At 41.3% G+C, this 25293-nt stretch overlaps 1 protein-coding gene across 5 annotated transcripts in view; it reads right to left on the bottom strand.

Moving 5' to 3' along the window:
- Positions 1-25293, bottom strand: part of LOC143721140 (mixed lineage kinase domain-like protein) — a 44539-nt gene that overhangs the window by 2115 nt on the left and 17131 nt on the right. For 3 of the 5 annotated variants that reach the window (XM_077211363.1, XM_077211364.1, XM_077211360.1), the window contains 9 exons: positions 22312-22764; positions 22096-22212; positions 20985-21168; positions 20017-20117; positions 19800-19935; positions 19614-19698; positions 18609-18748; positions 18480-18529; positions 18230-18373 (listed from right to left, as the gene is read on the bottom strand). In XM_077211363.1, the coding sequence (XP_077067478.1) occupies positions 18230-18373; positions 18480-18529; positions 18609-18748; positions 19614-19698; positions 19800-19935; positions 20017-20117; positions 20985-21168; positions 22096-22212; positions 22312-22759 (1405 nt within the window). In that variant the 5' untranslated portion in view covers positions 22760-22764. Of the gene's footprint in view, positions 1-18229; positions 18374-18479; positions 18530-18608; positions 18749-19613; positions 19699-19799; positions 19936-20016; positions 20118-20984; positions 21169-22095; positions 22213-22311; positions 22793-25293 lie in introns of all 5 variants that reach the window. The other 2 variants (XM_077211362.1, XM_077211361.1) reach the window with 1 other exon arrangement.

Raw genomic sequence — 25293 nt, 5'->3', positions numbered from 1 at the left:
TGGATTTATTCTGGATTGGATTAGACCCACACTTCCATTCATGGATGCCACTAGGAAATCCCGGATTGACCCTTGAACGGTATCTGGACTACGTGCTTTTGTTGAGCGGCTCAGCCTACACTGTGGGTGAGGCTGATTGTAACATCTCCGCTCAACCACTGTCACCAGCCTCCGTCACCACCCGTCCAGAGTCTCGTCCCGCCGAGACGATCCAGCCAGAGCCTCCCGTGTCGCCCCGAGCCCGGAAGAAGGTTTCAAACAGCATGGACCTGGGGGCTAAAATGGCGGATCCTGCACTTAAATCCGTCCGATCTGCACTGAAATCAGCTTCCCTTCTCCAGTCCTCAGTGGCAGGTTTTAATTCAACCTTCTGCACAGAGCCCGCTGATCCCGCTGATCCTGCGCCAGAGCCCGCTGATCCTGCGCCAGAGCCCGCTGATCCTGCTCCAGAGCCCGCTGATCCTGCTCCAGAGCCCGCTGATCCTGCGCCAGAGCCCGCTGATCCTGCGCCAGAGCCAGAGACCGTCCAGCCAGAGACCGTCCAGCCAGAGACCGTCCAGCCAGAGACCGTCCAGCCAGAGACCGTCCAGCCAGAGACCGTCCAGCCAGAGACCGTCCAGCCAGAGACCGTCCAGCCAGAGACCGTCCAGCCAGAGACCGTCCAGCCAGAGCCTGTTCACGTCCCGTCCAGTCCGCTGGTTCCGTCCAGCCCGCTGGTTCCGTCCAGCCCAGAGACCCCTTCACCGCTGGTTCCGTCCAGCCCAGAGACCCCTTCACCGCTGGTTCCGTCCAGCCCAGAGACCCCTTCACCGCTGGGGCCGTCCAGCCCAGGGACCCCTTCACCGCTGGTTCCGTCCAGCCCAGGGACCCCTTCACCGCTGGTTCCGTCCAGCCCAGAGACCCCTTCACCGCTGGTTCCGTCCAGCCCACGGACCCCTTCACCGCTGGTTCCGTCCAGCCCAGAGACCCCTTCACCGCTGGTTCCGTCCAGCCCAGAGACCCCTTCACCGCTGGTTCCGTCCAGCCCAGAGACTAGTAGTGACTCTGTCACTCTCCCCATTAATTTTTTGGGGGGGGGGCCATAGGGCTCCGCCATGGCCGCCCGAAGGGTCCTTACCGCCATGGCCGCCCGAAGGGTCCTTACCGCCATGGCCGCCCGAAGGGTCCTCACCGCCATGGCCGCCCGAAGGGTCCTCACCGCCATGGCCGCGTGAAGGGTCCTCACCGCCATGGCCGCACGAAGGGTCCGCACCGCCATGGTCGCCCGAGGGGTCCGCACCGCCATGGCCGCCCGAGGGGTCCGCACCGCCATGGCCGCCCGAAGGGTCCGCACCACCATGGCCGCCCGAAGGGTCCTCACCGCCATGGCCGCCCGAAGGGTCCTCACCGCCATGGCCGCCTGAAGGGTCCTCACCGCCCGAAGGGTCCGTACCGCCATGGCCGCCCGAAGGGTCCCCACGGTCCTGGCCACGCCCATGTCCTGCTCCGCCCTGGCCACGCCCATGTCCTGCTCCGCCCTGGCCACGTCCTGCTCCGCCCTGGCCGCCTTTACGTCCTGCTCCGCCCTGGCCGCCTGCACTTCCTGATCCGCCCTGGAGGCTTCCCGTCTCAGTTTGGCCACGCCCTGGCCAGCCTTCAGGGCGCCCGCCCCCCACACCCCATTGATGTTCTACGGCGCGAGGTCGCGCCTTGTTGAAGGGGGGCGTTCTGTCACAGTCTTCGTCTGCACCTGTCTGTCTTAGTCATCTTCACTACACTTCCCAGAATCCTTCTTGTCTCCACACCTGAACTCACTCCCTCACTTACCAGCCTGTCCCTCGTTATCATCATCAGTGTCACCTGTTTTCACCTTGTTATGTTTGATTCATGCTTGTATTTAGTTTGCTTCTGTTCAGTGTGTCCTGGTCGGTTGTTAAAGTTATATGGATGTGTTTAGTGTGTGTTTCTGCCCGTCATTCTGCCTGCCTGTCTGTACCTGTGAGTTTGATCAGTAAAACTGTTTGATTTGGAGCTTTTGACTCAGCCATCTTCTTCTACCCGCACAACACCGTGACAGGTGCGAACTTGTAAATTCCCAGGCTGTGACAACAAGGATGTGCCGGGATCAAAGTTCAAATTTCATCGTTTTCCTGTATCAAATATGAATATGAGACAGCCTTGGCTGGTTGCCATCGGCTACTCAGCGGGAGCTAAATTATCTCGAATAAAGGATTTTCGTGGTGTCAACTCCATATAATTATTAATGATTGTATTATTGTCCACTCAGTATAATAATAATGCAGTCAGATAGACTATTATATAGCCAACACTAGTCAAGACAACGTTAAATTAATAAATAAAAAACTACAAAGCAAGATGAGCGATCACACTTACTCTGCCGACATCTGACCGTCAAGTCCAGCTGGTTTGGGTCGATTTTTCCAATTTATTTTAGGGCTGTAGAAGAACGTCTCCAGGACACCTGCATTTAGCATCGCAGGGAACACGTCATTGGATGTAATGCAGACAGACGGTGCGTTGGCGTCCTCGTCAATTGAAAGGTTTTGCATCTGTGGCATGATGAGTTCCCATTCGTGGCAGCAATAGCTTTCAACCTCTGTTGGCATAACTTCACAATTGGAACAAGTGCACCACCATTTGTCATTCATCCTGCCTCTTGCTACAGCTGTGGTGGGCCCAGCATCAGATTGGACAACTTCTCTGTCCTCTCGCTCTCTCTCTTCCCGTTCTTTGTCCATCTGCTCAAGTTCGGCATCGGTATACTCCGGTTCATAAAGATATCCCTTTGTCGTTGAGTTAAAATTACTGTCTTCATCTGATCCGTCTGACACTGTGCTAAAATTAGTTTCATCATCTGAAGTTTCGTAGTCGGACATGTTGTCGGCGAGTCGCGCTATCAACAGCTAATCGTCACGTGCGCACTGTTGACATTGACAGCAGCGCGGATTGATAGAAACGGAAGGAAAATAGTGCCGCATTAAAACTGAGGTATGAATTTTGCCCGGCGTGTTTTTTTTGTGTTAAATTAATCAAGCTTTGAAACGCAAATCTTTTTTTCACGTAAAAACGCACAGTTTTGTGGCCCCGGAAAGTAGCCGGGATTACTTCATTCAAAAACTTCCAGCGGTCAGAACTCGGACCAGGGGGGTGACAACAGAGTGGGTCAGTGTGTATACACTATAGTGCTGGTAAGGATTGCATACAACTTCATGTCTTAAATGGGCGAACTAACCCTTTAACGTGACCGGCCTGTGTAACGTTACATCTTTTTGCACGATGGAGGATAAGTTTTTAATCATGTTAGATTGTTTTCCTGTTTAGTTAAGATTTCGACTGTTAGATAGAGTTGATAGATTAGCTAGATAGATCTTGACCAACTTCAAATCACGTGGTGCAAACCTGTCCTCTTTTGGTGAAAATAGTTAACGTTATTGTAAGACTTTTGTAAAACTTTTTTTTACTCTTCACCTGTAGTCTTCTTTTTTGTTTCTTTCTTTTTGTGTGTGTGTTTATTTTGTATGATTACTTCACCCATGTATTTGTACTCTGCTGACTAATGCTGATCCATGTGTTGTTGGTAAGGGGGTGCAGGTGGGGGGGTTAAGGGAAAATTTGACAAATGCTGTATATATTTCCCACATTACAAAAAAAATGTATTGTGTATTTACATGATTAAAATCTTGCATTAAGGCCTGTTTCTATTTCATAATTCCATCTGTAATAGCAGTATTGAGTCTAATTAGTCGTTACTGCTTGAATCACCTAAAGAAGAAACATGAACTGGTTAACTGGAGTTTACTTTTCTGCAATACAATAAGTAGGCCTAACTTTATCGAGGTAAAAGTTTCCCCGCTGTCACCAGACGTAGGTCTAGGAGTGGAGAGAAAAGTGACAAAACCACGGTAGGGCTGTGCAAACAAAGTAGGCTATCTGTCTAGCATTACCATGTCAGTGTATTGATTGATTCATTGTCCCTTCATAGTTTGTAAGAGACATTTAAGGTTGGATGTATTTAATAAACCGAGCGAAGCCTATTCATCTGTTAATATGAAACGCGACTTGGCCATTTTAATTAAGGCTACAGCACATCTTGTACAACTTAAACCCATGGTAGCTAGGTAACGATAAACAAACTGAAAGACCGCAATTCCTAATTTCGCTTTCGTTCACTAAACAAAGACTATGGAAATTAAACATCACTTTTCCATCAAAAAACGTGTTGTAAACATAACTGATTCGATTTAAGACCTAGGTTCGCTAGCTAGTTCTGTGCCTGCCTGTGTGCGCGCTGACCCTGGTCGACGAGAACCCGCATGAAGAGATGTGACGCAGGACGTAACCCCGCCCCCCGGGCGAGATGCCCCAAAATTTATGAATCCCAAACAAACAGCAGTGCTCTGTTACGTTACATGGACGATGGATGCTGAGCGCATTATTGTAGCGCGAAAGTACATTAATATAATGCGCGAATGCGAATCTCTCTGCTCGCGCGCGGAATATAATGTGCCTCGCTCTCAGATACACGCTGCTCTTGTTAAAATAGGTCTATTTTATCTGGGCTCGCTCAGAGAATCCTGCACTTAAAACGTGATCAGTGCAATCGCGAATCTCTCCTCTTCCCCAGCTAACAATTTTAGGTTATAAGAACGTTTTCATAACGTTCTCATTAAGTTACAAAAACGTTAACGTTATTTCTGAATGTTCTAGGGACATTCAAAATGTCCAGTTTTTTAGACGATGTATTAACGTTATTTCTTGGTTATAAGAACTTTATTCAAAACGTTATAAGAACGTTCAATTCTCCCGTTATATAAACGTTGTTAACGTTCTTGCTTGGTTATAAGAACATCATTCAAACGTCATTAGAACGTACAATTCTCCTGTTATATAAACGTTGTATTAACGTTATTTCCTGGTTATAAGAACGTTATTAGAACGTTAAGAAATAACACTTTTTAGGTTATACTGGGCGCTATTCTATTCTACAATATTCACTAATGACAGTAAAATAGGATAAATCAATTTACTGCAGTAATTCCTCTCTCAACCAGTAGAAAATGCTTTGAACACCTGATTATGCATGAAAAAAAAAAAAACATCATAAACCGGAAAACCGGCATAATTTTGAAAAAAAACAAACGTGAAATAAATTCTTGGTCAAACCGCCCAGCACTAGGTATAACAGATATGTTGACCTTTGGTTTGCTTTAATGAGTCATATTGTTCATGAATAGTCTCTCGTCATCATTTCCCCTTCTTTTTTTTTTTTAATGGATCATTACTTATTAACAAGCATTTCTGTATATACAGTATAATCATTTATATTTATAGCCATTATGTTTGCCCTGTCTTGCGCCAAACATTTAATGTTCAACAGCTCACTGCCCAGTTTTGTTTCAGTTGGTTCTGTAGTCACACCAGATTTATTCTCCCTCTGCAATAAACAATAATTTTACTTTCAATGGGCCAATTTTAATTGTATCTGGTAATTCAAACTAATTGCTATATGGCCCATAGCACTGAGAAAGGGATATAACAAGAGATTCTTTGTGTTAAGTTGCTTATAGAATGAGCAATAAAGAAAAATCTCAATAAAGTAACAAAATAGTTTTAAATTTGTTTGCAGAAAAACACATCCTGAGCAACTCTGGCCCTCGAGAGCCACTTTCCTGTTTAGCTCTATACCTCTGATCGTTCGACTCATTTATATTTACTACATAAAGTGTGGTTCTACCATTTGTACTTTTACTTATAATGAAATGTATATAAATGAAATTGTTTTCAGTCACATTTATTAAATGCAGTTTAATTTTATATAAAATAACTTGTTTTGAAAGATTACATGTTAAAAAAAAGTCTGCACTTTAAAACCTTAAAATTAATAGGATTTCTGTAATTGTTTAACCATTGTTCATCATGAATATTTATTTTGTTTGCTGTGGAACACAACAGGCGTTTTCTCAGTACAGTCGTATGCTAGGACTGACAATAGAACCATAAAATATGCCCAAAATATAAATTCACTAAAGTAATAGTATTTTTTTTCTTTCTGTTTTCTGTTTTCTCATGGTCTGATGTGGGCAGCAGGCCACTTGAGGCTGAATCAATGTGACCTCTATCTGCCGTAAATCGTATAAATTGCCGTAATTTCACAACAAGTACACCACCTTAGTAGTGGCTGATAGTAGGTCGTTATGAACTATCACCTTTTTTGTTTCTTAAGCTGCCTGGACTTAAACTTTGTGAAATGCTTATTATTTTAGACTTGTATATGGTAGTAATTTACTAATGATGCATATTTTTCTTTGTCTTTTTTTTCTTCTTCTCTTTTTTCCCAGAGGGAGGGGCGGGATGTTCGAGGTTTTGAACATTGTATGAATTTAGTTCATTATTTACATTCTCTAGTCCATCTAACAAAATGCTAAAAAGCAGACGAAGCTTGGCTAATTTTTATTTTATTTTTGTTTAGATTATGTTTTTATGTAGAAATGTGTATGTATATGTTAATGAGTGTGTAAGCTCTCTTTTATACCTTTTTACTGCTAGTCCTTATTATTGCTATGCTTTGTCTGACGGAATGTTTGTTTACTGTCATGTCAAAACTGTACTATGAACTTCAGTAAAGGTATGTATATCATTCATCTGAATATTAGAAGTTTACTACCCAAGATTGACCTTTTAAAAGCCTGGCTCACCTATAATAAACCTAATGTAATCACACTTTCTGAGACCTGCTCAATAGTACGATATTAGATGATGATATAAAACTTGACAATTATGTTTATATAGAGCTGATTGTGATTCTAGAGGGGGAGGAGTGGCTACACATATTTCCTCAACTCTAGTCTCAGAACTTGCTACACCAAAGGAGAATCCCTTGTATTTTGAATCTCTATTTGTTAAAATATTTTCCATAAAAATAAACATAATAGGTAATATTTATAGACCCCCCAAAGCTCCGGTTGAATCGACTAAATGCATTATATCAACTATTAATTCCCTTGATGATGACACTGAAATGATAACTCTGGGTGATTTTAATAACAACTGATTATCTGGCTCATGTAGGCACGATCGTAATTTATTTAGTAGTTCAAATTTAACACAACTTATAACAGAACCCACCAGATCGGATTCCAAATCATCATCCTTGTTAGTCTGGATTCTAGTCTCACATCCAGATAGGATTATTTCATCTGGAGTATTGTCTGACTCATTTAGCGACCATTCTATGATCTACTATGTCTGGAAAATAAACATACCTCGACTACCTCCAAAATTAATCAGGGTTAGACAATCAAAAAATATTAATTCTGAACACTTTATCCAAGACATGACTAACATTAAATGGGACAGATTTCAGCTAAGCATTTGTTGAAGATGCATGGAACTATTTTTATTTAGAAGTTACCAAAATTATTGATAAACATGCACCTTGGAAAATAATTAAAGTTAAGGGAAGACATCTGCCTTGGATAAATGGTGATTTAATAAATCTTTTCAAAGATAGAGATAGCGCTTGGAGAAAATATCGGGCAACAAGGGATTCTACAGAATGGGATACTTATAAGAAATTGAGGAATATATGTACAACAAAAACGCAAAATGCAAAAGCAAATTATTTTAAGGACTGATTCCTTTGAAATTGCTGGCGCATTTAATCAATACTTTACCAAAGGTAGTCCTATATTCTCTGATTTTTCTGTTCTCAACTTTAATTCAAATACTCCTAATCATATTTGTGAAAACTCCTCCTCCTTTGGATTCATCAGTCCTATAGAAGTTCAGCAAGTTATCGACAGTTTAGACTCAGATAGCAGTGCATGCCCAGATGGGTTGGAAATCAAGTTCCTGAAAATGGCCTCACATGTCCTGGCTTATCATTTGTCTGATTTATTTAATGTATCATTGGCAACATGTACTACCCCACTATCTTGGAAACGTACTAGAGTCACTCCATTGTATAAAAACGGTGATCAACATGACATTAATTATTATAGACCAATTTCAATAATTAATAGCGTGGTGAAAATATTTGAAAAAATTATTTTATTTCAATTATCAAAATATTTTAATGATTCCAATATTATATCTCCTTTTCAGTCCGGCTTCCGACCAAATTTCTCTACAACAAGTGCTCTTCTAAAAATTACTAACGATATTACATCTTCTTTTGATTCTAATAAATTAACTGGTGCCTTATTTATTGATTTAACCAAAGCTTTTGATTTAGTAGACCATTATCTTCTTTTAGATACACTGTATGATATTGGCCTTTCAAGATCTTCTTTACTTTGGTTTAATTCATACTTACACCATGGACAACAATGTGTTTTGTATCAGGGAAGTTGTTCGGATTTTAAAACTATTGATAGAGGAGTACACCAAGGCTCATCTCTTGGACCGCTATTGTTTTCTATTTTTATAAATAATCTTCCACAAGTTTGTTCTAATTGTCAAATTCAGTTATATGCGGATGATACTGTTATTTACTTTTCTTGCTCGGATATTTCTTATATTCAGCGATCAATCCAGTCTGATTTTGACGTAAATTAAAAATTGGTTTACTTATAACAAACTTTTGCTAAATAAAAATAAGTCTTATTATATGTTGTTTAATACAAAACAAATCTCAGTACCAACTGACGACTTAATTAGTTTTATAGATGGAACTCCAGTGTTAAAAGTTGATGAGTTTAAATATTTAGGTCTTCTGCTTGATTCTCAATTGTCATTTAGATCACATATTGACTTAGTTATTAAGAAAATATCATATCGACCCGTCAGGTTAGAAAAATAATTATTACTCAGTTAATACTTCCAATCCTTGACTATGCCGATATAATTAACCAAAACACCTCCGATACAAATCTTCGTCCTCTTAATGTTGTTTATAATAATCTTTGTAGATTTGTACTGGGGTGTACATAGAAAACGTACCATTGCCAAATGTATGAATTATTAAATTGGCTATCTTTAAAGTCAAGAAGGCATTATCACTGGTTTCAGTTTATTTTTAAATGTTATCACTTAAATTATCCTCTGTATCTAAAACAAGATCTAATTCCATTTCGCTCTTTACATAATTTAAGGCACACCGATCAATCATTTTTTTACGTTCCTAAAATTAAGAAGTAGGTCGTCGGGCATTCAAATTTAAAGCTCCTTCAGATTAGAACAATTTACCAAGTGTAATTAGATCCAGTACCTTGTTTAGTTTCTTTAGGCCATTACTACATGATCATTTGCAGAATATATGCTCATGCTTTTGAGTATACCCATCTCCACTTATCACGTGAACTTCATTATTCTCTATGGTACTGAACCTGCATGTTATGTGTGATAACTGTATACTTATTGTATCAATGTACTTAGAGGGCTTGTATTTGAGGAGATAGTAATGGAGAGCTAAATGTTGGTATGAATGTGAAGTATTATGTGTTATACAATGTAACTCTTTGTCTGTATTCATGTTTGTTCCCAGGACCCTCTCGAAAACGAGATGATACATCTCAAGGGGCTATCCTTCAAATAAATTTCTAATGCCCGGCGCTGCTCGCGCATCACAAAGAAGGGTATAATTTCTGGTTATCCGGCTCAGGCCGATGGTGTCATAAGTGTAGAAAAGGTGCCCACATCTCAGTGTTCACCCCTACACACAAGCACTATACCCGTGTCTCTCGCTCTCACAGAGCCCACTCTCCTAAAGCTGGCGAATGCCGCTACATGTTAGATGTAGGAAACGTGCCCACAACTACGTGCCCTATCTACTATCTGCCCGCTCTGTTGCACGGCCAAAGCAGCCTCATATCGGTTCATTATTTATATTTATACGGTTCAGCCTCATATTACTAACAAACTTTTTGCCCCGGGCGCCGCTCGCGTATCATAAAACGTTCCCCATTCAAAGCAATCGGACGTCACATATGAAACAGCCGGCTACCACTGTCAGTGAGCCGCCGTATTCGAGCGCCGAGGGCGCGCGCGCCACGGCCAGACCTCCGGTTCAGTTTCCCGAGCCCACGAAGTGCAGCGATCGGAACTCAGAGGCCATTCTGCCCCTAGCTATACATGTAAAAACATGGGAAGCGATTCCAGGGATATCAGAGAGGGTGCTAAGCACAATAAGACAGGGCTAAACCAGTGACGCAGCCTCCGAGCTTGACTTTTATACGCTAAGCCACGCCCATTTTGGCGGGCTGTGACGTGTAGAGGGCGCGAGGCTCAGTGGTAGGCTGCAGCAGTTGCCGAAGGGCAGCCAATGAGTACGCAAGATAGCCTGCTCTAGGTCTGCTGGCTGCTGCACTGCGTTGACAATAAATGGAAAATTAAGAATAATTTTTGGCTTCAATATCTCGAGAAAAGAAATAACAACTTACGCAATACTCGTTCCCTCTTCTAGAGAGAACCGAGGTTACGTATGTAACCGAGTACGTTTTCTCATTCACTGGTGGTGAAGTTTTGTATGTTGTTGCACCGCATTTATGAGCATTCTCTCTTGTTTCATTGTCTCTTGGATTTTTGCCTGTTTCTTGGATTCCCTTTTTGCCAATTTTCCTAATAAAAACAGCTTATATTGAAGCCAATCTGCCAGAACAATAGGTTGTGGAATGTTCTACTTTATTATAAAAGGTGAATTATTTAATATGTAATTATAATATGTAATATATAATATGTATATATAGAATTATGTAATTATTGACACCGCCTTCAACATCACTGCCCGTTTAGCCCCGCCCACTGATTCACGCTTGTAGTAGGCTAGGTAAAATAATGAGAGAGGAAAACGCAGGTCTACGCAGAAACCAATTTTTTTTATAAAAACACACACATATATATATATATATATATATATATATATATATATTTTTTTTTTTAATGTTTGTAGGCCTATATATTAATATATATTATTATTGTTAATATATATATATATTATATATATAATATATAATATATATATATTATTAATGTTCATATTAATGTTAATTATCATGCATCATTATTTTTTGTACATTTTTATTGTTAATTTTAATGTTTTTATATATATTATACATGAATTATACTTTATTTATTAATGTTAATTATCATACATTATTTTTTTTGCCTTTTTATTGTTGATTTTAATGTTTGTATATAACCCATATATGAACCCAATGAAGAGACGATCACTGCATTCATGCGGGCTGCAATGCTCATCACTGCATGCAATGCAATGATCGTGGCATGCAACCTTTCATGCCACGATCTTGATATATTGCTATATATCTAAATATAACACTATAATCAACGTGCTAAAAGTTTTTGAGAGAGTTCCAATGTAATACTTAGCTATTTCATATGCAAAGATGTTAGGCAATCTCTCAGCAGACACGCCCCTTCAAACAGAGTGTTCAAATCAGAAGGGTAAAATCAGGCTAGGAAAAGTGCCTTTTATTTCAAAATTTTACATCAAAATTTTGTATTTTGATGTAAAAATCATACTAACATTATCATTGCACACTAGGAAACATAATGATACAATAAAACAATGCAGTTGATGACCCCTTTAAAAAATGCACGGCTTCACAGAGTGGACAGGGATAAGATTTTCAGCAAATAATAACTTAAATTTTGTTCTATACCTCAGACAAAACAAGTATATTTCACTGGAGAGTACTGTGACTGCAACACATCATCATTTTGGTAATGCTTTTGGTAACACTTTTGACATTTTTGCAATAAATAAATTATTGTTATTCCACTTTTATGTTATGTTATTATGTTTTTATGTCTGTTATGTTTTTCTTTATAACTCTACATATTATTAAGAAATGGTTATGGGTAGGAGTGGGATTAGCTGCTCAAAATAAATTTTGAATGCTATTGTGGTAAGCAAGGCGGGCCGAGAGCTGTGAGAACGGGCGAGAACTTGAACTCTGAGTTGACTTACCCTGAGATGGGAAACTCTGAGTTTTCGGCTTCAGAACAGCTGAATTGAGCTAGTTCAATCAACTCTGAGTAGGTTGTCTCTGAGTTAAGCACGTGCCCCACGACTATGAAAAGCCATGATCAATGGAGCTCCGAAATTACAATTCACCATGGCAACAGCACCCGACAAAAAGACGTCCACATGTTCCGAGTCAATACACAAGTATATTCTTATTCACTGTTATATTATCAGGTGAAAACTGACAGAAAGGTACGTTATTGAACTAATACTCATTTTCATGGTATCCCACAGGCAAAAAAAAAAAAAGAAAAAAAAAAGGTGGCAGCAACTAGAAATGAACAATAAATTCATAATTCAATCTGCTAAATCTTTAAGCATAAAAGGTTCATGGCTGTAGGCTACATGACTTTACAAACATTTGACATATTAAATAAATATAATTCAGTGTCTATTTCAATTTGCAGCAGCTGTTTCCACATAGTATAATGCTCTTTTCACATAATTAAATGTTCTCTAATCCAACCTATTACATTTTGTTTATTAGGCTAATGAAATTAACATTTGACTTCTACTGGGCCAAAAGCAAGAAGGCATAGGCTAGACCTGCACTGTCAGTGATAGATGAAGAGGAGATACACAATATTGGAAGAATTACAATCCAACAGGAAAAAGAATAACTGTTGCTTTTGTATTTGTAGGAAATAAAGATGACCAAATAAATTTGTGAATAATTTGTGTGTATTTAACAGCTGTGGTGGTGGTTACGGCATATATCTGACTATCCTTCCATTTGTTACAGTAATCTGTTTCTGTCATGATCCGGCCTTCTTCTTGTCCTTGATTTCCCCTAGTCTTGAGGCTGGATCATGACAGACCCATGTTTTGTGTACAAGCACATGGCCTTTTGTTTGGGCCATGTGCTTGTGCTGTTTCGTTACGTAACCCCGCCCCCTTGTTATCCTTGTCTTGTCATTATTGTCTAGTCAGTTTCACCTGTCCTCATCATTAGTGTTCCCTATGTAATCCCCTTGTGTTTGCTGTCCTGTGCCGGTTCATTGTTTGATGTTGTCATACATTGAAATAGACATTCCTTGTGAGTATCCTGTCAAGTATTTTGTCTAAGAGAAGGTTCTGATCCCGTATCTACTGTTTGTTTATCGTCAAGTAATCTGTCAAGTTTAGTGTCTCCTTGTCCTGTCTATGTTTTGCCCCCTTGAGAGTTTTGTTTTCCCTTGTTTTGTCCTACAGTAAAGTGTGTGTGTTAAGCATCCTGTCTGCGCTTGGGTTCATCTCTGTGATTCATAACAGAATGAACAGGCCAAAACAGAACCCAGCAGACAGTGTGTCTTTTCCCGCTATACTGCAGCCGACTGACCAGGAACTATGGTGGCAGGCAGCGATCACCGACAGTGGGAATGGCAAGCTTCCTTTTCCTCCCCAGGGTGAGTTGACCTTGAAGAGGTACGCCCAGGTCGTGGAGGAGAAGAGGTTTTTCCTGCTGGGGATCCTGGTCAATCGCTACCTCATTTCGGGTCTCAAGATTCCCCCTCCTTTCCCTGAACGTGAGAGATTGGTCCTCCATCCGTTCCGCAGTATGGTGGACAGTTTGTCTCAGAAGGAGCCACAGGGTTCCACCTTGTCTTCATCTTCTGCCAGTCTACCAGTGATTCCGGAGGGTCGTTTGTTAGCCGTTGCCACGCTTGAGGACCAGGCTGGTTCCGCCACGACTCCTGAGACACCATCCGTATCCTTCAGCCTTTGTGGAAAACGAGGGAGACGGATCTCGTGGGAGTCTGCTTCAGAGTCCTCAGCGACGGAGTCAACCCTGCCTGAGATTGTCCTCCCAGCACCAGTCACGGTTCCTGCTCTCCTTCCCCAACCAGTCACAAGTCCGGCTACAGCCTCTGCCCCGCGGCCAATTAGGAAGAAGGCAGTTTCCTGTCCCCCATCGCCATCTTCTCCTGAGTCTGTGATGGTTTCTCAATCCGCCGCTGCAGAGAGCACTGTTCCCGAGTCTGCAGCAGTGAGCGCTGTTCCCGAGTCTGCAGCAGTGAGCGCTGTTCCCGAGTCTGCAGCAGTGAGCGCTGTTCCCGAGTCTGCAGCTCGAAGCGTTGTTCCCGAGTCTGCGGCTGAGAGGGCTGATTCTAAATCTGTTACCGTGTCACCCGCCGATCAAGCTGCAGAAGTAGTCCTGCAATCGCTATCTGCTCATAAGAGGATGCCTGTTATCGTTGCTGCCGAGACTCTAGCTAGCTATCTTACTAGTCTTGTCAAGATCCTTGAAGTGCCTGTCAAACCTGTCATGTCTTCTAGTCCCGAGCCCACTGTGCCTGTTAGCGCTATTCCCGTGTCTACTGCAGAGCGCTGTTCCTGAGTCTACTGCAGAGAGCGCTGTTCCTGAGTCAGCGGCGGTCACCGAATCGGAGTTGAGGAGCGTTGGTCCTGAGTCTGCCTCGGGCAGTACTGATTCTGAAGCCGCTTCTGAGAGTCGAGTTGTTGTTCCCACCCTACAGCCGCCCTGCTACCCCACCTGTCTCGTGCCCTGTTGCCCCGGTCACCCCTGTCACCACTATGCCCCGGACTGTTTCCCCCAAGACCTCTCCTCGTGTGTCCCCGTCATAGTCTGCCCGGATTCCTCGTCCTCAGCCCTTGTCCCGAAAATCCAAGACCCCCAGCCCACCTATCCACCCTGGACTATCCCCAATGAACTCTGTGTTTCCTCCGCCACCCCTTCTGTGTTTATTATTTTTGATTTGTCATCCTAAGCCTGTTGTTGTGTTTTCGTGTTTGCCACTACTGTTATTTGTCAAGTTTTGTTGGTTTGTGTCAATGTCAGTCTTTTCTCGCGTCTGGAAGCCGCTGCTTAAGTGGGGGGGATCTGTCATGAACCGGCCTTGTCCTTGATTTCCCCTAGTCTTGAGGCTGGATCATGACAGACCCATGTTTTGTGTACAAGCACATGGCCTTTTGTTTGGGCCATGTGCTTGTGTTGTCTCGTTACGTAACCCCGCCCCCTTGTTATCCTCGTCTAGTCATTATTGTCTAGTCAGTTTCACCTGTCCTCGTCATTAGTGTTCCCTATATAATCCCCTTGTGTTTGCTGTCCTGTGCCGGTTCATTGTTTGATGTTGTCATACATTGTATGAGACATTCCTTGAGAGGATACTCACAGACATTTTGTCTAAGAGAAGGTTCTGATCCCGTATCTACTGTTTGTTTATCGTCAAGTAATCTGTCAAGTCTTAGTCAACATTTAGTGTCTCCTGGTCCTGTCTATTTTGCCCCCTCGTGAGTTTTGTTTTCCCTTGTTTTGTCCTACAATAACGTATGTGTGTGTTAAGTATCCTGTCTGCGCTTGGGTTCATCTCTGTGATTCATATCAATTTCATTTTCTGAAGGTGCGATGATGGGAATATGCATGTCATCAATGCAAAAGGAAAATCTAATTATTAGGTTACTTTCAGAGGTCACAGCAAGATGTTATCAAATGAATTTCCTTTATCGGATTAGCCTAATTTAAACCGATTTCTCCACCACTGTCCTGCAATCCTGTGAAACTTCTCTTTGATGGATCTCATGAGTTTGTGTCCAGGAAACACAAAACTCTTAGAGCGTGAGAACGAGGCACATATTCCTTGCCGCTCTGATACAGCAGCTTTACTAATGTGCTCTCTCCAATGTTATATAGAAAAATGTGCAATGAATACACTGCAAAAATGCTTTTCTTACTTAGCATTTTTGTCTTGTTGTTTCCAGTCAAAATATCTAAAGATTATTAAATCAAAATGCATTTACTAAAATAAAAACTCCAGGTTTACATAAGAAAGCCACCTCCTGACCAGGTTAGGTTCACAGAGTAAGTGACTCTGAGTACAAGTTACCCCTCTTTCAGAAACGGGCTTGACTAACTCTGCTTTCTCGGGTTTGACATACCTCACATTCTGAAACGGAAAACCCAGAGTTTGCTTCATTTCAGGGTTAACATAGTCAGAGTTTTCACTTAACCTCCTTTCTGAAACAGGCCCCTGGACTATTTTACGTGTTTTGTTTATGTGTGTGTGTGTGTGGCAGTCGTCCATGAGGGGCTGCCGCTTTACCTCCGTTTTGTGTTATATTATTTTTGGGATTAAAGTGTTTGAACGTTCACCAGTTCCCGCCTTCTCCTTCCCTGAACAACATTCCTCATTACAAAAATTCATTATAGCTATCTTGTTCCTAAAATTGTAATATTCCTGCACATTTATGTCCAGTATGTTTTATATATTCTTTTTTTATTCTCTATAAAATTGTTATGTTTGGTTTTGGGGGTAGGGTTAAGGGATCTATCTATCTGTTTTTTAGCTGTAAATGAATAATATTTACGTTTAAATGTCAATGCATTTAAACGTAATGTATACGTTTTAGCTTCTATTGAAAGATACAAAAATGTATGTTTTGCACCTGAAAATATTACGTATTGATACCTAGATATTAACAATGAGATCAGGTGTCACGTAACGATGTATATAAACTCGCACGACGAGGAATACTTCAAGGAGACATGCATTGATAACAAATTCAGGAGAAATACACGTTCACTGACGCTATCATTAACGAGAACCGACAAACACTAAGAGCCCTATTTTAACGATCTAAGTGCATGGTCAAAAGTGCATGGTGCAAGTGCATTTGGTCCGAATCCAGTTTTGCTAGTTTAATGACTGGAAAAATGGTCAGTGTGCCTGACGCATGGTCTAAAAGGTTTGTCCCTATTCTCTTAAAGGGATAGTTCACCCAAAAATGAAAATTCTGTCAGTAATTACTCATCCTCATGTTGTTCCAACCCCTTAAGACCTTTGTTCATCTTAGGAACACGAATTAAGATATTTTTGATTAAATCTGAGAGCTGGATCTCTCCTCCATAGGCTTCTAAGGGATTGAAACTTGCCAGGCCCGAAAACTTATTAAAGACATCGTTAAAATAGTCCAAGTGAGTATAGTGGCACAATCTTAAGTTTATCAAGCAACGAGAATACTTTTTGTGTGCAAAAACAAACAAAAATAACAACTTTATTTCAACTATTCATTTCCTTCTCTGTGGGCGAAATGAAGTCAGTTAACATAGTGTGATTGCGTACTGCTACGTCACACGTAGGCTCACTATTGGCCGACGCTGGTCATGTGTGTGATGCGTGTGACGTACAGCACAGAAGCACTGTGCTATTACACTAGTGAACTGACTCGAGGCCCACAGAGAAGGAAATGAATAGTTGAAATAAAGTTGTTATTTTTGTTTTTTTTGCGCATAAAAAGTATTCTTGTCGTTTGATAAACTTAAGATTGAGCCACCACAGTCACTTGGACTATTTTAACGATGTCTTTAATAACTTTTCATGGAACAAGTTTCAATCCCTTAGAAGCCTATGGAGGAGTGATCCAGCTCTCAGATTTAATCAAAAATATCTTAATTTGGTTTCCGAAGATGAACATGAGGGTCAGTAATTACTGACAGAATTTTCATTTTTGGGGAACTATCCCTTTAATGAGTAATGGGTATGTTTTTGGGCGTAAACGTGCAATAAATAATCATAAGATAATAATCATAATAATAAGGTCAATCAGATTCTCATCTCCCATTCCCTTTAAAAGCCAGTTGTGCTCGCGCCATGGTGGATTTGCTATTTATATGGCAGAATTTGGAAGTGGAATGACTGAATGCTTCTCCAGAGAGGAAACGGATCTGCTCGTGGACGAGGTTAAAGCGGCCAAGCAGACCATCTATGCGACAAGCCAGACTCCACCATAGCTTTATGTACTCAATAATAATCTTTTATATTGTAATCCTTTTATTTTTGTATTTGCCATATGTATGTGCTGCTGTGCGTAAAAAGTCTGCCCTGTGTGTGTAATAAGCTGAGTGTACACACATTGTGCACTTGGGTCGTGCCTGGCGCTGCATTGCGCCACCTGGCAACGATAGGGCCCTAAGGGAGAACTGAAGGCTTACAAGCATGAACAAACAAAGGGCACTAATAAGTTGACTAACAAGACAAAGGTGAATTAAATGACTAATTTAGCAGACAACTAGAAACAGAAAACTAGGTCACAGGACAAAAAGATCACAGGAAAGTGGATCTCTATGGGCAGAGTTGCCCATTGCTGGTATAGAGAAAGTGATGCTGTGTGACTTAAGTGACTACTTCCAAAAAGTCGGTTTATGTAAAGTTACATATAACATTATGCATTACTAATCACAGAATAAAAGGATAAGGTGATAGCCCACTTGGTTTATGTAACTTTATTTGTGTGATAGGGTCTTACCTCCTGCCGTTGGTCTTTGGAAGGGCTCAAATAAACGGCATGCATCAATGAGCTCTTTTAACTGTTTAGGACAATCTGTAGGAATTGGCTCCATGACCTTCTCTATACACACTTTTTGATAGATCTGACTGTAGGATGAACAGTCTAAAAACACAGGCACAGAAGATTTAAGTGATATTTAGGGAAACACACATGTAAAAGATACAAATATGTAAGAGAAGAGTTAATTGATTATGTTGGTGATACAAACCTTTAAAAGGAACATCTCGTGTTGTAATTTCCCACAAGACAATGCCAAAACTAAAAAGAGCATGGTAAGTAACAGTCATCCTTTACTTTAATAAGATACGCATTTGATATTTGAGTTAGTGTGCCGTACCTGTAGATCTCACATGCCTTGTCATAAGGATGGTTGATATTCTGAAGCTGTTGTGGAGAGCTGTAATGGAGAGCACTATTCTTTTTGGATTTATTCTTCTGAAGAGAAGTTTCTGTTCTTGCCAACTCAAAGCCTCCCAACTTTAGAAACATACAAATGAGCATATACACATAACATAAAAATTTGGATGATACCCCAACAAGTAATAATCACTTTAGGTTAAGGTTAGGTTATGTTAAGTGTCCAGCACATTTAGAGTTTGATTGAATAAATATCTGTCAAAAAATTCTATAAGTTCTCTAAGAAGTTTTTTGTAATTTTTGATGCCCAAGACCCCCTTTTTAGGAGGAATCCTTATAAAATATAACATAAGCAATATTTTCGTATGTATAAAGAAAAAGAAAAATATTAATAAGATATAACAGACACATTTTTTACTGAAATCAAATAATTTAACTATTGACATTAAAATTATTATTAACAAATTATTAAAATGTATGGAAACTGTTTATTTTGTATTATGTTGACAACATATTTTTTTCCTATCCATTAGAGTACAGTTAAATGTATGAACCTTTAAAAAACTGCTAAATAATGCTATGGTAAAAAATAATGAATTTTGTAAAAAGAACTTTCCACTGATTCCTGGACTAGGAATTCTCCAATTTCCCCAATTTATATTTTAAAATGTTATTTCCCTGGGTGTTGATTGGTCATTACAACATTCCAGCCCTGCTGATATACACAATGAATTCAGTAACAGAAAACCTGTTTACCTAGCTATTGTGTACATCCAGCAGTTAAAGTTTCCCTGTTAAACCCCGTCTGAAGAGCAGCCATTCCAAACGATACAAAGGACGTAAAAGGAGTTCACTCTGGCTATCAAGAGATACTCATGCCCGCTGAGCAGACTTAGGTTAAATTCGGGGTTAAAGTGGGATGTGAGTTGTGTTTGACCATGTTGTGGGTAAATTTTGCAACATTGTAAAAGAGAAAATAAATTACCTTCACTCTGTAGCCAGCAGCCACTAGAAAACTGCAGCTTCTGATGGAACCATGCACTTTAAATTTTTCTTCTGACTGATGCAATCTGTATTGTGCAAAGGATTACCACATAATGTGATTGAGTTCCTCCACTTTACTGTTTTTAGTCAAGAGACATAAATGAGAATAAATTAACTCGATTTGTACCTGTAGAGCCCCTGTGCTGCATCCAGGCACATTTGAGTCTTTCTTTCCCAGGGCAGATTGCAATCACTGTCCAGGACTTGTCGAAGACTACCCTTCTCACAGTATTCCATGACTATCAAGTAACTTGGATTTGGTCCTGTAAGAAAACAATGACAATCAGATGTGTTTAACTCAAAAGTTCAATCTTTGAATTTTTTTTAAAATTAGATTAGCATACCATTCTCATCCTGAACACAGATACCAAACATTCTTAAGATATTGGGTGACTCAAAGCGCTTCATGGTCTCCACCTCCTTGTTAAAGACACTCCTCAACTCACTGGAGAAAATGAACAAATACAACTAAGAAATTTTGTTTTTTTAATCAGATGATGATGATGATTATGTAGGATTACAAATTTATTTAAATGTTTAATTTAGATTTCCAATACAATAGTATTTTATACTGAGAAAGTTTAGAAATGATGAGACCAGGAAATCTCTGCAAACAGTAGGGGTTCCCAGCGGGATATTCCTGACTGTCCCATCTCAGTACGAGAAGGCTAGGCTTTTCCTGTTCTCGTTGTTTACCGGGTGAAGAGTCATGCTGAGCAAGTTTGAACACCTGTTATTTTATTGCTGAGACCATTTGTCTCATCTCAGTACGAGAAGTCTATGCCTTTCCTGTTCTCATGTCTCAGCTCATTTACATGCTTTGTTCATCACAATGTAATCCCTCCCCCTTGAAATGTATATAAACTACAATGTAAAGACTAGATTAGACTTGACTTGACTTGGGTACGAAGCAGACTACAGCAAATAAAGAATCCTGCTTAAATAAGTCTCCTGGTTTTCGCTTCTGAGTTTTTCTACACTGAAAAAGGAAGAAGTTTACAACAATTGCAACCATATAAGGAGCTTTCACACCGGATAGTTCTAGGAACTTAGTTCTAGGAACTAACCACTGGAGTGGTTCCTCGAGAACTAACGGTTCCCCCAGGAACATTTTCTGGTTGCACAGTAGGAATGTATCTGCCAATAGTTCTAGGAACTATAAAAAGGTTCCTCCGGTGCGAAAGCCCCTATAGACTGGTAGACTGGACACTAATAATAAAAATATAATGAGATGATAATTTTTTAGCACAAAATATATTTATTACTATTATGCAAAAATTTCCCACAACCAGAGTCTGCCATTACCATCTACCTGGGGCTGGGGTTGGTGTTCAGCGGGCATGAGTATCTCTTGATTGCCACAGTGAACTTGTTGTACATTCCTTTGTATAGTTCGGAATGGCTGCACTTCAGAAGTGGTTTAGCAGGGAAACTGTAGGTCAGCTCTTCTGGTTTAATCTCTCTAATGTCCTGCAGATGAAGGCAGGGTTTTTTCACTGCCAACAAATGATAAATAAAACTGTTCAGTTTAGCAACCAAATCAAAGTCACAGGGTGCAACCAACATGCAAACAAAAGTAACAAAATATGAAATTCTGTGTGTCTGAGTCAATAAGTCTGTTGAAACATTTTATGACAAGAAAATTTAGTTTAGGATGTAAAATGTCATGTAGTCATGTAATTGATATTTATGAATTAATAATTCAATATATACAATGTGTATATATATATATATATATATATATATATATATATATATATATATACAGTGCCTAGCATAAGTGAACACACCCATGCTAAGGTTGACTAAAAATAGGAATACAAAATCATCTTTTGGATTAGGAAAAATCCAACCTTTAAGGACACCAATTTTCTTTTTGAATATATAATGTATCGTAAATAAATAAATGTTCTTCCTTAAAATACAGGTTGCATAAGTAAGGACACCCCATGTTAAATTCTCATAGAGGCAGGCAGATTTTTATTTTTAAAGGCCAGTTGTTTCATGGATCCAGGATACTATGCATACTGATAAAGTTCCCTTTGGCCTTTGGAATTAAAATAGCCCCACATCATCACATACCCTTCACCTTTTTTAGAGATTGGCATGGGGCACTTTCCATAAGATCATCTCTCAATGCAAATCAAACCAGCTATTTGCCTAACTGAAATAACACTATGCCAATCTCTAGATATGGTGAAGGGAATGTGATGATGTGGGGCTATTTTAATTTTTTATTCCTCTTTTTAGTCCACTTTTGCATGGGTGTGTTCACTTATGCTATCCACTGTATATATATATATATATATATATATATATATATATATATATATATATATATATATATATATATATACACACACACACACACATTTCTTTCTTTTTTTGTGGACAGTTTTATTGACCAACTTGTTTGTACTTACATGACTCCAGGATGTCTTTAATGCCCTGCACATCTCTTTGCATTATGTCAACTGTATTATGCACAGCATCAACTGTCGTGTTCGTTTTGATGCTCTCCTGGGATAAAGACTGGAGCACTATTAGAAGGAAAATTTATACCATGTAATATGTAGTTATATCCATTTTCATCCAATTCAAATGCATACAATAATAACTTTAAGTATCCTATAACTTACAATTCCGAAGTTCCAGAGAGTCACTCTGCCTGTCTTCTTCATCTTCCCGTCGCCTCGTTGTTTCTTGAAACACTTTCTCTATATTCTCTCTGTGCTCGACCTGAAGCGCTAGAGAAAGTAACTGAGCCGCATCATTCAGCCTTTCATTTAGGCCGTTGAACTCCTCGCCGAGTTCATATGCTTTTGTGATACGTTTAAAATAGCTGAAGGAAGTGTATTTCTTTACTACCATCTCGGCTGACTCCAGAGTGAGTTTAAGTTGGTTAAGTCCATTTATAACCTGTTCAGGCTCAGTCCCAAAGCCATGAACCTTCACAGCTTCTACCATCTTAGCCAGAGTGCACACGCGGTGGGCTAAACGCTTGCAGCGCTTCTTGTTGGCTTGGACCTCCCCACACAGGGCGTACAGTTTTTCTGCAATGGCCAGAATTGGTTCTATGATGTCCATCGCAGCTGGAAATCAAAGAAATTGGGGAAAAAGCTGGAAAAAAATAATATTTCTAAGGTTAAGTGTCTTGGATGGCAGAAGCATGATGTCAAGTTGTCATAATGTAAATCTACTGACTGTTTACTGACTGATTTGTGAAAGATGCTTTATTTTGAAATATAAAATAAGATCTACAACAGAAGCTGTTTGTGGCGAACAGGACGGCCGAGGGACGTGAGAGAACGGCGCGAGGCCGGTGGTGCGATTGCTAATGAGCAACACCTGTGAAGCACACCCGTCTCGCATCTCTCACGGAGGAGCGGAAGCATAAAGGAGGAGTGACGACGTTGATGATCGAGAGAGGAACAGGCCGGTATTTTAGTTGAGTTTTGTTTTTTGTATTTGTGTTTTATTTTAGCCAGCAGTCGTCCGCGAGGGGCTGCTGGCCGTTATGTTTATTTTAGGTAAGCCAGCAGTCGTCCGCGAGAGGCTGCTGGCGGTATTTTAGTTTGGTTTGTTTTATTTTAATAAAGTTTATTTGAATGTTCGCCGGTACCCGCCTCCTTCTTCCCTGAACATTGCTACACTGGTGCCGAAACCCGGGAAGAGGGAGGAACGCGCTGTCAGAGAGTCCTCGCCGCTGTGGGGAATCCGCGGTGCCATCAAGCATGGTGCGCAAGTCGCCGCCGCTCGCCGTGGGCCGGAGCCTGCTGCCATTCGCCGAACGAGGGGAGGAGCAGGGAGCGGGGGAGGAGCGGCCATGGACGCTCGAGGCGGTGCGCTGGAGTGAGTTGCCGGTGGGATGGTCGAGCTCGCTGCCGGCCGCCTGGGAGTTGGAGGGGCGGCTGCCGTCCAGGAGGGAGCGGGGGAGTCGCCGCCGCTCGCCGTGGGCCGGAGCCTGCTGCCGTCCACCAGGAAAAGGGGAGGAGCAGGGAGCGGGGGACTCCTACCGTCTGCCCTAGAGCCCAAGGAGCCGTCGCCGTCCACCGGGCGGCGGAGGAGCGTCGAACCGTCCACCGAGGGCTACCCAGCGTCACCGCCAGGCACTGCGGAGGAGATAGCCCAGCTGGTGGGGGACCAGATGGCAGCGCGTTGTGGGAACCGGACCAATTTTTTTTTTCTCTCTCCCCTCTCTCGATCTGTCGCTCCTCATGCTTCCGTCTCCGCTTCCCTCGGCTTGTCGGTCCATACCCCCCAGGCATCACCGCCGCCGGGGGGGAGTAGGCACAGGCTCGTGGGTACCCCCCGGCCTGTGAGGGGCGATGGGGGTATGTGGCGAACAGGACGGCTGAGGGACGTGAGAGAACGGCGCGAGGCCGGTGGTGCGATTGCTAATGAGCAACACCTGTGAAGCACACCGGTCTCGCATCTCTCATGGAGGAGCGGAAGCATAAAAGAGGAGCGACGACGTTGATGATCGAGAGAGGAACAGGCCTGTATTTTAGTTGAGTTTTGTTTTTTGTATTTGTGTTTTATTTTAGCCAGCAGTCGTCCGCGAGGGGCTGCTGGCCGTTATGTTTATTTTAGGTAAGCCAGCAGTCGTCCGCGAGGGGCTGCTGGCGGTATTTTAGTTTGGTTTGTTTTATTTTAATAAAGTTTATTTGAATGTTCACCGGTTCCCGCCTCCTTCTTCCCTGAACATTGCTACACTGTTGTTAAAGAGTGTTTTATGTGTGATGATACTGTCCGCTCTTGTGTGTCTCAGGCTGTAGGGTTTGTGTCTGGGCTTCAACAGTGAGTGAGCTGGGTGATGAGTGTCACTAAGTATGGTCTGAGCTTTCTTCTTACAGCACTCTATGTAAAGTGTGGTAATGGGTGGGAGGTTAGTCCCAATGATTCTCTCTGTAGTCTTTATAACTCTTAAGAGACTTCTTCTCTGCCTGTGTTACATTTCCAAACCACACGATGATGTCAAGACACTCTCTATGAGTCCTCTTTAGGCATGAGTAAGAGGGCACATCCCAGCACATTTAGCTCTACTGACTGCAGTGGTTTGAAGGGTGCTCTCTGCTAGGCTGCTAAGACCAAGGAGAGGTCCAAAGAAGGTTCAAGGTGAGGGCGGGGAGGATTCAACCTTCTCAGGCCCCTCAGGAAAAGGATGATCAGGTTGGGCTTTCCCATAGACTGACCATCTACTGCATCGTGATGTGTGGCGATTGCGGCAACATACACTTTCAGGGTTGAGGGAGAACGCCTTCGCTCCAGCCCTTCTTGCAGTAAGGAAAGCACAGCTCTGTCACAAGGATCATTGGTAACATAGTCAAGTCAACTTCATTTATATAGCGCTTTTAACAATTTAGATTGTTTCAAAGCAGCTTTACAGTGATAATAGGAAATTAAAGTAACAGAGATTGTTTTGGCTTTACAGCAGCTCTAGAATAAAGTTATTATCAACCTGAAGTTAGTTTTTGATTGATTCACTTATGGTGCAAAGATCAATAGTTATTAATGTAGGGGCCGCTTACACAACACTGTTTTAACTGAATACAGAAAACAGTGTTTGGTGGGTCGAGAATACAAACTTTGAAATAGGTTCCAAGGTGTAAGTTTTGAAA

Source organism: Siphateles boraxobius, unplaced genomic scaffold, assembly GCF_051911475.1.
Source record: "Siphateles boraxobius isolate OS27281-9 unplaced genomic scaffold, OSU_SipBor_1 65, whole genome shotgun sequence".
NCBI lineage: Eukaryota > Metazoa > Chordata > Actinopteri > Cypriniformes > Leuciscidae > Siphateles > Siphateles boraxobius.
The sequence above is the reverse complement of the archived record's forward strand: the minus strand, read 5'-3'. Positions and strand labels throughout refer to the sequence as shown.